This window comes from Leptodactylus fuscus, chromosome 3 (genome assembly GCF_031893055.1).
Source record: "Leptodactylus fuscus isolate aLepFus1 chromosome 3, aLepFus1.hap2, whole genome shotgun sequence".
NCBI lineage: Eukaryota > Metazoa > Chordata > Amphibia > Anura > Leptodactylidae > Leptodactylus > Leptodactylus fuscus.
This window is the reverse complement of record NC_134267.1, coordinates 95,735,706-95,750,781: the sequence shown is the minus strand read 5'-3', so window position 1 is coordinate 95,750,781 and position 15,076 is coordinate 95,735,706. Positions and strand designations below refer to the sequence as shown.

The 15,076-nt window shown below is 40.6% G+C and overlaps 1 protein-coding gene across 8 annotated transcripts in view; it reads right to left on the bottom strand.

Moving 5' to 3' along the window:
* LAMA2 (laminin subunit alpha 2) overlaps positions 1 to 15,076 on the bottom strand; it is a 593,715-nt gene that overhangs the window by 312,788 nt on the left and 265,851 nt on the right. For all 8 annotated transcript variants that reach the window (XM_075268017.1, XM_075268020.1, XM_075268018.1 and 5 more), the window contains exons 13-15: positions 7,159 to 7,260; positions 5,586 to 5,797; positions 323 to 434 (exon numbers count right to left, since the gene is read on the bottom strand). In XM_075268017.1, coding sequence (XP_075124118.1) covers positions 323 to 434; positions 5,586 to 5,797; positions 7,159 to 7,260 — 426 coding nt within the window. The remainder of the gene's footprint in view (positions 1 to 322; positions 435 to 5,585; positions 5,798 to 7,158; positions 7,261 to 15,076) is intronic.

Genomic DNA, 15,076 nt, shown 5'->3' with positions numbered 1-15,076 from the left:
CCATTGACTTCAATGATATTTTTTACACGTGTAAAAATAAGCCTGTAAAAAGTCATTGAAGTCAATGGGAGTCTTATTTTTACACATGTATTTTTACACGTGTATTTTGCAAAAATACACGCGTGTTTACTCCGTGTGAAGGCTCCCTAATTACTCGAGCAACCATTAGACTTTATTGTTACCTACTTAGCAGGTATTCTGAGAGATGTGTATGAAACATACTTCTAAGAATAAAGACCTTCAGGAAGATAACCCATAATGAAATACTTACAGATTATACCATTTAGGCAACCTATATGTGAATGATTATAGTAAAACTTACTTCACAAGAAGTGCCACTATATCCGGGAGGACACTGACAAATCTCTACATCAAAAGCTGTGCGTGCACTCCTTGAGGATTCCTCAGCTATTTCGAGAGTAACAGAACTTAATCTAAAATAAAGCAGACAAGAAACAAGTGTCAGTCACTGTCATTTACAAGGCTGTCAAATTTGGCAGCAAGAACAGCACTGCATGCTTCATAAAACCTATTACGACAGACGCCCAGGATACTTTATTATAAGTTAGTGGGTTGGGTGGGCTCATTGGATTTGGCTCCAATACGAACAGAGTCTAATAGAACTACCGAAGTTCCTGGAGACCTTGAACTGATGTATTATTTCCACATTATCTTATGGAAGTGCGCAATGTCAGTCGCTTACTTACTAGAAGGTTAAAGCTCTTTCAGTGGGTCACCAAATAATTCGTTTGTTTCAATGAGATTGCTCATTCCACAACTCTCTAATTTTCCTTTAAGACTTCCACAACTTTTTGTGTCAGTTATTGAGATTAGAGATGAGCAAACACTAAAATGTCCGAGGTTCGAAATCTGATTCGAACAGCTGCACACTGTTCGGCTGTTCGAACGGATTTCGAACCCCATTATAGTCTATGGGGAGAAATGCTCATTTCAGGGGTACGCAAAATTCGATAACATTATACTTACCAAGTCCACGAGTGACAGTCAGGCTGGATTCCCCTTGAAGTCTTCTCCCGGCGCAGCGCCCCCGCGGTGTCTTGCGGCTGGAATTCACACTGCCTAGACATCGGGGCCTAGGCAGAGCCGACTGCGCACGTGAGGGCATGCCCGCGCATGCGCAGTCGGCTCTGCCTAGGCCGGATGCCTAGGCAGAGTGAATTCCAGCCGGAAGACACCGCGGGGATGCTGCACGGAGAAGGCTTCTAAAGGTAAGAGAAGAACCAGTGTTGATTGGCAGAATGTATAGCATCGAACCTTAAACTTCAAACAGCTAGCAGTGTTCGATCGAGTATGAGTATCTCGAATACCATAGTATTCAATCGAACACCTACTCGATCGAACACTACTCGCTCATCTCTAATTGAGATGTTTTAACATATTTATTTGTTCTGGGATATTTTGTTTTCTCTGGCAGGGATTTCACACTACCGCAGCTGTCAACCCAGAAGTTTCCATCCTAAACCCCGGGGAAACTGGACAGGGGACGGCTTGCTGGCAGTCAGCTTTAAAACCCATTGATTTGAATTGGCATGCTGCGATTTACAAAAACGCAATGTCTACAATAGATATTTTTTCTGTAATGTGTGGATGGGATTAACCAGAATGCCATCCACTTTGCAGTTACTGTAACACACTATGGTTTTTGCTACCAAAAAAATGCTGGCAGTTACACTACTTGGGGGCAAAGCCTAAAGACAACCTTAGGCCTCATTCAATGTGAGCAATCTGAAAATTGCGGTTGAACCCACAGCAATATTTGACTTGCTGCCAGTTCAAAACCTGCAACGCAAGACATTTTCCGCTTTGGGTTTTTTCTGCCAAGTGTGTCCCTGTCCTTACTCAATGGCCTAGCTATTCTGGATCATAATTATTTTAACTAATCGCTGCCATTAATGCTGGTAACTGTCTAGCTTTTCAATTTTACAGCCATATAAAATTATATATGCTATGTAACTATACCCATTTTCCTTATTACTAGGCAGTCTTGCCTTTCAGGACTTTAGAAAAGTTGGTTGAGAAACCCCTGATTGTAACTTATAGTAAGAAGTTTAGTGACCTAAATTTCTAAATCCCTGAAAGACAAATCTGCCCCGTAATACAGTAATAAGGAAAGTAGTACAACCTGCATAGCTACTGTATGTCAATCCGTAATGAAGGAACTGACTTCCTATTTCCTTTGTTGGATTCAGCTGACTCGGGTCGGTAGATGGGCTCTAGATGTGGTGCACCAATCCCATGACAATCAGAAGCCGAGCAGTAACAACTGCCTACATGTGGACAATCATTCATCGCTATCACTCTGGTTTGGTCATGTTGGATGCACCGACAGATAGCTATAACAGAAGCAACAGCAGGGCAGAATGAAACATATGGTGAACTTGGACGCTAGGGAAAGAAAAAGAAGTGGCGTCCATCACCGCTGTGTGTGGCGGATTAAGAGGATCTAAATAGGGACTTTGAAAGTAGCTTCACACTTTCTAGGAAACACGAATGGGCGTAGATTTTTTCATATTCAACTGTATTGAAAATTGTAGTCGAACAAAACAACGCAGTTACTATTACAACTCACTCTTGAAAAGTTACTTACATGGAAAATGAGTTTTTGATAGATAATAAAAACCTAATGTTGAAACAATTCTAAGAATTCTAAGCAAATGTATAGTCATTTCAAAATGTTACATATTTTTCTTTACTGCTATTCTAAAAAAAAAATAATCTGAATACATTATAATGTCACGTAGAAAACTAGAGCCCTCTTTAGCAGAACGTCAGCCAAACTAACACAAAATGTAAACCATGAAACCAAACGACAGAACTCTGTTGCTTTACTTTCATGCATAACTGGACAGTGGCAAGCTGTATTGTTGGGAATGAACAGTCATGCCGCGTTAAATGTCCCATCTGTCCTCCATATTAGAAAGCAGTAAAAGAACAGGTTCCCCAGAATGCTGTCATCTGAACAGCTTAGAAACCTGTTTTTTTTTCATTTCTCTCTTATCAGTTCTCTTTCTGAAAAATAGATTTAACCTTTTTATTTCCAGGTTCAATATCTTTTTTGTCGAACACAGCATGATATGTGTATACATTATGAGTAATGGTTTACAATGTTAGCACATTAACATTTTGAAGGACTAAAATAATCCTGTGATTATGAAAACTTTATCTGTTTTATAGGCACAGTCATATATTTTTTGCATAATTATGGTTACAATTTATTTATATAGTCAAAGTCAAATCCTAGGTAAATCTGCAAAAAAATCGGAGAGCGCACTTCCTACATGCATCATTCAGTATTAAATAAATATATACCCAGAGCTTGGCCCTAGAGAGTGGGTGCTCACCTTGGTCAGTTACGTGGCACCGTAACACTTGAAATAGCGTAGAAATAGACACAAACTAGGCTGCAGACACTGGGAACTTCTCCTGGAGAAGACCAAGGTCATGGTAACTGGACAATGAAATCAATTCAGCAAGCTAACGTGAGATAATACCAAATACCATACCCCTTACCAAATGTATTCATACCCCTTGAACTTTTTCATATGTTGTCACCTTTCAACCACAAATATAAATTTATTTTATTGAGGCTTTCAGTGATCGACCAACACAAAATAACTAGATAATTGTGAAGTGAAAGGAAAACAATACATAGTTTTAAAAATTAAAAATACTTCAAAACTTCAAAATAATCAGTGAAAAGTCTAATGGCAGAGGGGGAAGATTGACTCATCGCTAAATTGAAATACACAGTGCAAAACTTAGAGTTTCAGAGAGACAATATTTAGAGAGAACAAGTGAACAGGGATTAGAGGAATGGTGTCAGAGTGAGCTATAAAGGAAGAAAAAGGGAAAATAGGACGAGTCCTAGGGAAGAAGAGTCAGAAAAGCAGTTTGGAAGGTAGCAGAGTAATGAAAGACATTCCACAAGGACCCCACATGCTGATGTGTTCTGCATCCTGTTTAAGTTCCACGAGAAGGTCCTCCATGCGTTGAATTTAGAGAATCTCCTGCAGTCGCGTCGCCATGGTGGGGGGAGTGATTTGTTTTCCACAGCTTAGGTATTACAGATCTGGCCATGAACAACATAAACCCGTTGAGCTTGCAAGTGTATTTATTAATCTGGTAGGGTAAAATAAAGAGAAGGAGCCGGGCCGAGTACATCTTCCAGTTCAATCCCAGTGACCGTTTTGACCATGTGGCGGATCTTATTCCAGAAGGGATGTAACAGGGGTCAATTCCATCAGTTGTGTAGCATTGTGCCATGCTCAACATTGCATCTCCAACAATGATCTGAAGCTAAAGGGAACAACTTATGAAGCACAGAAGGGATTCTGTACCAGTGAGAGAAAGAGATGTTGTAGTTGGGCCCTTGAGCTTTACAAGAGATGGAAAATTTATGGCAAGCTTGCAAGGTGGAGAGCAACACAGTTGGTGAAAATGAGATCCCCAGTTCCCGGTTCCAGCGCACCATGTACGCCAGCAATTCGTTGTTCGTTTCATCAGAGAAGAGACTATATAAGAGCGATATGGGGAGGGGAGGTGGAAATGCAAATGACGAAGTTGCTTCTACTGCCAATGCAAGCAAAGATCTCTGGATCCAGGAGAAATTAGAGGAGCATAAGGGAGTAGAGATGTTGAGGATGTTACCTGTATAAACCATAGAGGTGGTTGGTTAGGAGAGTGAGTGAGGAAGAAGGACAGGAGCGCTGTTGGAATGTCCGGGTTGCCCATGATAGAGTTAGTGGACCATCATTCGTAAACAGGAGATTGACAAAGAGGCATTATAAACACACTATGAGGATATGGTAAGTGATGTATACGAGCTCATGTGCAGACTTATCAGTCCAGTGGTGTCTACGGATGCACAGGAGAGAAATGAAGGGAAGAAAACACAAAGATCCCTCCAGGGCAATCCAGAGCTTGGAGCATGCAGAGTGTTGCCAGTCAAGAATGCTTGCAGCAACCGCATCCAAGTAACATTGTGTGCAGTCTGGGATGGCCAGGCAGCCTCTCTGTTTCCAATCATTATGTGTTTGGCGAATTTGGGGGGCTTGAAGGCTCAAATAAATGAGAAGAAGTTTTTTTTGAACTGAGGGGAGGAACTCCATGGGGAGTATTATGGGTTTGTTTGGAAGAGATAGTGTAGCCTAGGTAGGATGTTCATTTTCAGAAGATTTATGCAGCCAAACCACAAAAAGTCGGTTATAGAGGGCCCGATGCAAAGCTCTCAAGATTTGCATGCGGCCGCTAGCATGCCAGGAAACACCCTTCCTATCCTTCCTTTTATACTTTGTCAACTTTTCCACATTTAAGATCCTTGGCTATATCTAAAAAAATATTCCCATTTCTATGTGCTGTTACAATAGCCAGGTGAAAGAATCTGAATGATACGGGCTGACGGTCCAAGTAGAAACAATATTCTTGAAAATATAAATAAGGTCAATTTAATAATATGGTCAGGGCATCTTCCGTCATGAGACCTGAGATCAGAATATTCTGATATTTACTACCTTTCCCTTTCATTCAGACTGATCATGCAGATGAGAATTAAAAAGCATCTTTACCTGTAGATGGCATCTGGTTGGTCGCTATATGCACCTCTGATAAGAAGTCTGTTAACATTTGCTAGGACTGTCATGAAGTCTTTTCTGCTGACTGGATAACCTGTTGAATGCATTCTGAAGAATTCTGGGCGTAGTATCACTCTTTCTGTGTGTTCTTCAAATGGATGTAGGACAGTTCCATCTTGTGTGGCACTAATCCATATTCCATTACCCTGCAAATAATTGTAAATGTTAACACTTAGGTAAAACAAGAAATGGAAGCTAATCTACTAAGTGAATAAAGACTTTTGTCTGAGTAGCCTAGAAAAGGGCAGCAACTTGTGGCCACCCTATCTGAAGGACGAATAATCAATGTAATGTAGGGCTTTGGAAAACTCCTTTAGCATTGTACAGGGCTGTGTTCACATAGAGTATTTACAGTATTTGTGTTGGGCTCCTAACATTGAAATATTGAAAGGTGTTGACTTACTACAGCCATCACCTTTAGTTATTATTCATACTTAAGAGTTTTAAATATAATTTAATATATATAATGTAATATTTAAATCATTTTAGTTATATGGGTTACATCCAGCAGCCAAACTGCTTAAAATGATGTCTATGTGTATAATGGGCAGGACCATCTTCTGCTGATATCTTCAGGCCATTTGCATAGCGCTATTGATTTTAGATTTTTGAATCACAAGCCGGACTGCCCTGAGAAGCTTAAGCTAGATTCACATCTGTATTTGGGTTTGCATTCGTGAAGACCCCACAAATGTAAACCTACTCCGCTTAATAAAGCGGTTACCTGTAGAAACCTGCAGACCCCATAGACTACTGTATAATAAGGTTGACCAGGTTTTCCACCTGATTTCCACCCGAAAAATGCGGAGAGAAAAGTCCAGCTTTGAGGGAAAGTTTCCCTCCCCTGTTCCCTTAGCGGTGCAGTCTGCAGCCCGGATTTTGGGTCTGGGCATAGACACGAACGTGACAATAATGTTCAATGTAGCCACTACACAAGATAAATATATAGTAAAATAGTGTCATGGCTTTGATCTCATTGTCTAGCATAAGGTTTCTTCTCCGAAAGATCACGAGGCAGGTTCAGGACTTGCCAACAAACCCAGATGAAGGATAGACAAAAGAAAGAAATGAAGAGCAAAATCAGAGAAAGGCCCCACATACCAGGCAGAAGCCAAAAAGCGCTGCAGGAAAAACCATGACGGAAACGTATTGCGGTTTATCCCGCGGCACTTTTCACTGAAAGCTCAGAGTTTTCCTCTGCAGACTTTTTGCTTCCATTATACCTATTCGGAAATCAGCAGTGTTTCTGTGTTGGTTTAATTGACATACTGCAATTTGGAAGCGTTTTTTTCAAATTGCAGCATTTCCGCTGCAATATGTGGGTGGGATTAGTCAGAATCCCATATACGTTGCAGGAACGGCAAAATCGTGGCATTTATGCTATGTGGGATTCATATTCACTACAAAATTGAACCTACTTATTCTAGAGTTCTGCAGCTAAATAATGTAAGCCAGAATATTTGTTATTTTCAGTATAAAATTGTTTGTGAGAGAATAATGACCTCACCTCAATAATGACGATTGGATAATCTGTGAGCTCCTCCGCATCTTCTTTTACAGACGTGTCATAGGAGGTTGTGTACGTTAAATGTCCGCCAACTGCAGCAACCTACGTAAGATCAAAATGCATCGATTAGACTTTCTTATTTCACAAGCTTTGGGGTTTTCAATCCGCTTTTGAATATTGATAAAAGACAAGTTAGACTAAGGGTTGGTTCGCTTGTATTCCGTCCGCAAGGAGTCCGCATAGAGACCCCCCCAGATGGAATGCAATCGCAATTGCAAGCGATGTGCTTGCAAAGCGCATGGAGCCCATAGACTATAATGGGCTCCATATGCTTGCCGCGCACTGGCCGCATGAATGAATTGTGCGGGCAGTGCGCGGCAAGCACACGGAGCCCATTATAGTCTATGGGCTCCGTGTGCTTAATTGCACAGCGCTTGCATTAGCGTTGGTATTCCGTTCGGGGGGGTCTCCATGCGGACTCCTTGCGGACGGAATACAAGCGCTAGTGTGAACCAACCCTTAGAAAGTAAACAGAAAATCAATAGAATTGGACATTGTTATTACCAATGACATGTACACATATACTGTAATACTTTATAGTAATTTTATAAACATTTATTCATAACCTGATCAAGTTGTATGTCAAATATTACTCTATCTAAAATAATACCGTAAGCACTATTTCTATAAAACACCTCTTCCCATTATTATAAAGCCATAAAGAGCTGGATATATTGTAGAATATCGGCATGGTGAAAGGACAGTGAGGATAACAGTGTGACTTTCAACTTTTAACTTCTAAACATTATTCTAAATAATTGAACACATATATACGACTTCAAACTGTGTTAGATAATCCTCCATGGGTAGATGGGATTATTTATTACACCGCATGTAAAACAAGTGATTAAATAGGTAAAAGCCGCAGCTGGCTGTGTTTAAGACTGAGTAATGAATAGTTTGATCTGTGAGTTGAGAGCTCAGACCTCATATTTAATAGAAGACACATGAAACTGCAAAGTGCCAGGAAGATTTGCCTGCCATGAATCACACAGTTATTCATGATAGGGGAGGTCAAACAGCTATATATTTTTAACCTATATAACACCAAAATTGTATATACCAAGGGTTTAGAACAGTTTGACATTTATTCACATGTCAATTCTGTTTACCACCAGTACAAAAGCTAAATTATATTATTAGTGTAATTTTTCTTGCTTAAAAATAGCAAAGTGTAATTTAAGGGATCTTTTCAGATTATGTGCTCTACTGATGTGTCATTGAGTGGACAACAAATGGTTGCTATAATGGAGGCACTTCACAAAGTGGACCTCTACATAAATGGGACGTCACTGCTAACGTCAACTGGGAAACGTGGTCTATGGCTTGGTTCACATCTGCATTCGAAAAACACACAGACCCCATTGTAGTCTACGGGGTCCGTGTGGTTTCATAAGCTCACCGCTTATCACTGCATTCGGTATTCCCTTTGGGGGGTCTCCAAGTGTACTACCCGAATGGCATACCGAATGCAGATGTGAACCAGGCCTAAGGAAAGGAGAAAATATTTTTATGATATAGACCTCAGCATCAGCGTTACTGAATCTTATAAACATAAATTGGACAATCACTATACCTATACTACTATAACCTGTTTTTCTCTCCTCATCATGAATTGACTCTTTTAAAATATATGTAATTTTTTGTTATTTTTTGACAATTTTTATGCTTAATCCTATCAAAAGTATTGCTGTTATATAAAAAAATATATCATCAGGCTGGATTCACCTCTATAACTGGGCAGAAAGGTGCAATGCTGTGCTTTTTACAGTGATGTAAATTGAACATATGAGACATCTATCACCACGCAAGCCTTACTTTCAGCTGTTATTTAGCAAGTATAGGAGAAATATAAATAAATCCATAAATTTGCTCTTTAAATTTGTCTACATCACTGTTTTTCTCCCGCAGCTTTTAAAATTATATTTTCATTTTCGGACACTTTTATTATTTATATTAAAAAAGCTAAAATGCTAAAATGATTACGTTAGCAACTAACTGCTGGAATGGAAAGCAGCATGTGATTTCTTCTTCACTTGTCTGACAAGTAGAAGAAAGCAAGCACTGGAATCAATGGTCCTGTTTCCTATTAAATATCCATAAAACCCTGACAAGAAACTAGCTGAATACTGTATTTCAGGAAAACAATTTATCCAGCACATCCGATTTTCAGTTTGAAGAATAAAATTTACAATAGCTTGACCACACATTGGTCATTAATGGGGTAGTTTACAATAAATACAGTCTGAAAGGTACAATGTCTTTCTGAATTATAGGGTTAAAGGGGAAAATAGATTAGCAGAGTGTGAAAGGGGGTCAAAGGTGGCCCTGTTATTGGCTAAGGAGCTGAACAAATCCTACTCACAAAAAAATTGTTCCAAATTCAGCCAAGTTCTAGTTCTCTAAGGCAAACACAGCCAAGGTAATGTCTAAGTGACAGTAATATAGAAAAAACAAAAAACTTGCAAGTCTTCAGTAGATTATACCGTTTTTAATGGCTAACTCATAATGATGACAGAATATGACGTTTCAAAGCTTACTCTGGGTTCCTTCTTCAGATATATCTGAAGAAGGAGCCCAGAGTAATCTTCGAAAAGTCATCATTATGAGTTAGGGGGCATTCACACTACGTAACGCCAGCGTGTATCACAGCTGTACACGCCGGCGTTACAGCAGGGCTGCCAAATACTTCCCATTCATTTCTATGGGAGCCGGCATGCGAGCGCTCCCTATAGAAATGAATGGGCTGCTTCTTTCACTGCGAGCAGTCCCATTGAAGTGAATGGGAAGTGCCGGCGTATATGGCAAGCTCTGCTCATGCCGAGCTGTACACGCGGGCAATTTCCATTCACTTCAATGGGACTGCTCGCAGTGAAAGAAGCAGCCCATTCATTTCTATGGGGAGCGCTCGTATGCCGGCTCCCATAGAAATGAAAGGAGCTGCTTTATACGCCGCTTATTCTGAACGTGTTTTACGTTCAGAATAAGCTGCCGTATACGTAGTGTGAATGCCCCCTTAGCCATTAAAAAAAGTATCACCTACTGAAGACTTGCAAGTTTTTTTTGTTTTTTTTTTATATTTCATAACCACTGGCTAACACTGTACAAAAACAAACATTTTCCTTATGACAGTAATATGTAAGTCTATGGAGGAACTGATGGTAGGCAATGGATACAAACTGCTTGTTCAACCATATACTGTGCTGCCACTTTTTTTAAAAAAAAAATTGTATTTTTTTAAATTAAAAACATTTCAAAAGTTGAAGTAGAAAGGATCCATGACTTCCTGGCTCCATAAGATGTAGCTTTTATTTCAACATCATTTAAAAAAAAAAACAGTAGTAACAAAAAATGAACAAACGTGAAGAAACAAGAAAGAAAAAATGGTGATTAAAACCGACTGATGCGTTTAAGGACTACATGTCCCTTAATTATAGCATCTTGTCATGCGTCAGTCGTTGGTTTTAATCACCATTTTTTCTTTCTTGTTTCTTCACGTTTGTTCATTTTTTGTTACTACAGTTTTTTTTTTTAAATGATGTTGGAATAAAAGCTACATTTTATGGAGCCAGGAAGTCATGGATCCTTTCTACTTCACCTGTTGATTCATTCAACTTTGATTAGTCCCAAAGCTGGATCGTGCATCCTGAAGTCTCCAAAGATCGTGGGTGAGTCATAGACACAAACCTTTTTTGTATTTTTTATTTCAAAAGTTGGCCTTCTTTGAAGGAAAATGCCTTCCTACACACTAGGAAGAATAATAGCTTTCATAAGCACTCCAAAAATGACCCATTTTGGAGAACTTGGAAGTATTATGAATAAAAAATTGTGGCAGTGTGTTCAGTTGAAAAATAAAGTAGTCGCTGTAAAAAAGACAAACACAAAACAACACCAAAAAAGCCCTTTATGGGAACAGAAAGGCTTACCAACATGGTGTTGGTACTGGAAGAAGCAATGCTTTTTGTTCTATTTTGTTTTTATTATGCCAACGATGTACCAGCAGAAAACATAGAATTTGAAGAAAAATTTATAGCAGACTTTCAAGTGTATCTGGTTGAAAAGGAAAGAAGTGGCTTGAAAATAAAATGTACCAAAATGATCTTTTTTTTGGAACACATGCTGCACCCTCATGGCTCTCCTAACATTACTCAGAATGCATGTAAAATAACAAATGAGTTACAAAAAGGGATTTGTCAGGGTTTATTGTGATAAAAGGTGTCTAGCCTATCACACTGTATGTAAACTAGTGGACAGTAAAGAAATCATCCCCTCACTCCAATAATCTCTGTCTTTATCTGTCTAAATGATGTAAATCTATCAGATCTATGCTCCAGAGTCCCCTTCTATAATTTTGTAGTAGTACAGCATTTTTTTTTTTTTTTTTTGGTAGCACTGATCTCCATAAAATGACTCCTCTCTCTGTGAATGACCTTATATTGTGCCTATGACTTGATCCCCGTGACCACTCCAACTACACTTACAGATTGGTTGAGAGGCTGTCAGGTGATGATACCAAAAGCGTGCCTAGGTCCCAGACCATGTTATCTTCCTCCTCTCCAATATTCTTCCTCATGTTACATCTGATAGTAGCCATTTTTGTTGGTTCCGAAATACTAAAGGTCCAATTTTGTAAGAAAATTAAACTTTTGAAAAATTTGGGTTGAATCTGGTTAGTTAGGAGCTAGTTTTGCCATCTCTACTCAAGACAACCCTTTGCCATCTATTTTCTTTCTATAAGCAGACAAGCCAATAAAAATTTTGCTAATAAATGCCTATAAATTGCTAAAACATGTATTCGATCACATATGCATAACAGTCATATGGAAGGAATTTGAAATGTACAATAGATACAAGTTCCAGCTCAGGGATCTGCAGGCTCTCTTGACACTAATGTATCACCTAATGGAGAGATTATGGGGATATGGTCACTCCTTAGGGGTAGACCACCAAGTAGGTGTGTGGAGTCTTATAAAGTCTTATATGCAAATGTGTTTCCCAGGATGTAAATAGGGAGACACTGTCTCAGTATGGTGCCCTCTATTGGAAGCAGCTCCCTTGAACATCATGCCCGACTTTTCAACAAGCGTTTAAATGCAATGATGCGGGATTTTGCCAAGTCAGTATCATTCCAACTGCGGTTGGATGTCTCTCACCTCTGCCAAGTCAGTTCTCCCTAGACTGTGCTGATGAGATCCAATCAGATCGAAACGACGCCATCTGCAGTTGGAATGATACTGACTTAGCAAAATCCTGCATCATTGCAATTAATGGCTTGTTGAAAAGTTGGGCATGATGTTCAAGGGAGCTGCATCCAATAGAGGGCAACATACTGAGACAGTGTTTCCCTATTTACATCCTGGGAAACACATTTGCATATTCTTTCCAAATGGAGAGAGTCACATATTCGTGGTTGAGAGCCCCACACTTTACTGTGGTCAAAAACATCTAAGAACTTCTTAAACTTTTGTAAATATCCATTTCACAGGTACCGATATTACACGTATCTTGCAGATAGATATGTTCAACATTTAGAGAATCAACCTTAAATGTAGAGTTTGACTTTAATACTAAGTAAAGTCATATATAATTACGGAAGCTCAGTTAGTTCCTTGTCAGTCAGCTGCTATTGAGTTGTCTTTCTACTTTTCTTTTCTATAAGACATACTAATTTCATATTTTATCTACTAAGAAAGCAGATGACAATCTTACTCATAATTACTGAACCTAAAGTAAGGTAGTCAGTCAAATATTCCAATTTTATATGATTTATGATATTTTATCTTAAAATATCTTAAACCTGCTTGAATCCAATATATTTTATTTCAGATATGACTAACTTTTCAAAGAATTACATTTGGAAAAGTCAGTTATTGATTAGAGATGAGCGAACAGTGTTCTATCGAACACATGTTCGATCGGATATCAGGGTGTTCGCCATGTTCGAATCGAATCGAACACCACGTGGTAAAGTGCGCCAAAATTCGATTCCCCTCCCACCTTCCCTGGCGCCTTTTTTGCACCAATAACAGCGCAGGGGAGGTGGGACAGGAACTACGACACTGGGGGCATTGAAAAAAATTGGAAAAAGTCATTGGCTGCCGAAATCAGGTGACCTCCATTTTAGACGAATAGTGGATTTCAAATCCGGGTCATATGAGAATGTGAACTTTGTGACTATGAGACAGGGATAGCTGTACAGGCAGGGATAGCTAGGGATAACCTTTATTTAGGGGGGAATGTTATTAAAAATAACTTTTTGGGGCTCTATCGGGTGTGTAATTGTGATTTTTGTGAGATAAACTTTTTCCCATAGGGATGCATTGGCCAGCGCTGATTGGCCGAATTCCGTACTCTGGCCAATCAGTGCTGGCCAATGCATTCTATTAGCTTGATGAAGCAGAGTGTGCACAAGGGTTCAAGCGCACCCTCGGCTCTGATGTAGCAGAGCCGAGGCTGTACAAGGGTTCAAGCGCACCCTCGGCTCTGATGTAGGAGAGCCGAGGGTGCACTTGAACCCTTGTGCACCCTCAGCTCTGCTACATCAGAGCCGAGGGTGCGCTTGAACCCTTGTGCACACTCTGCTTCATCAAGCTAATAGAATGCATTGGCCAGCGCTGATTGGCCAATGTATTCTATTAGCCTGATGAAGTAGAGCTGAATGTGTGTGCTAAGCACACACATTCAGCTCTACTTCATCGGGCTAATAGAATGCATTGGCCAGCGCTGATTGGCCAGAGTACGGAACTCGACCAATCAGCGCTGGCTCTGCTGGAGGAGGCGGAGTCTAAGATCGCTCCACACCAGTCTCCATTCAGGTCCGACCTTAGACTCCGCCTCCTCCAGCAGAGCCAGCGCTGATTGGCCGAAGGCTGGCCAATGCATTCCTATGCGAATGCAGAGACTTAGCAGTGCTGAGTCAGTTTTGCTCAACTACACATCTGATGCACACTCGGCACTGCTACATCAGATGTAGCAATCTGATGTAGCAGAGCCGAGGGTGCACTAGAACCCCTGTGCAAACTCAGTTCACGCTAATAGAATGCATTGGCCAGCGCTGATTGGCCAATGCATTCTATTAGCCCGATGAAGTAGAGCTGAATGTGTGTGCTAAGCACACACATTCAGCACTGCTTCATCACGCCAATACAATGCATTAGCCAGTGCTGATTGGCCAGAGTACGGAATTCGGCCAATCAGCGCTGGCTCTGCTGGAGGAGGCGGAGTCTAAGGTCGGACCTGAATGGAGACTGGTGTGGAGCGATCTTAGACTCCGCCTCCTCCAGCAGAGCCAGCGCTGATTGGTCGAGTTCCGTACTCTGGCCAATCAGCGCTGGCCAATGCATTCTATTAGCCCGATGAAGTAGAGCTGAATGTGTGTGCTTAGCACACACATTCAGCTCTACTTCATCAGGCTAATAGAATACATTGGCCAATCAGCGCTGGCCAATGCATTCTATTAGCTTGATGAAGCAGAGTGTGCACAAGGGTTCAAGCGCACCCTCGGCTCTGATGTAGCAGAGCCGAGGGTGCACAAGGGTTCAAGTGCACCCTCGGCTCTCCTACATCAGAGCCGAGGGTGCGCTTGAACCCTTGTGCAGCCTCGGCTCTGCTACATCAGAGCCGAGGGTGCGCTTGAACCCTTGTGCACACTCTGCTTCATCAAGCTAATAGAATGCATTGGCCAGCACTGATTGGCCAGAGTACGGAATTCGGCCAATCAGCGCTGGCCAATGCATTCTATTAGCCCGATGAAGTAGAGCTGAATGTGTGTGCTAAGCACACACATTCAGCACTGCTTCATCACGCCAATACAATGCATTAGCCAGTGCTGATTGGCCAGAGTACGGAATTCGGCCAA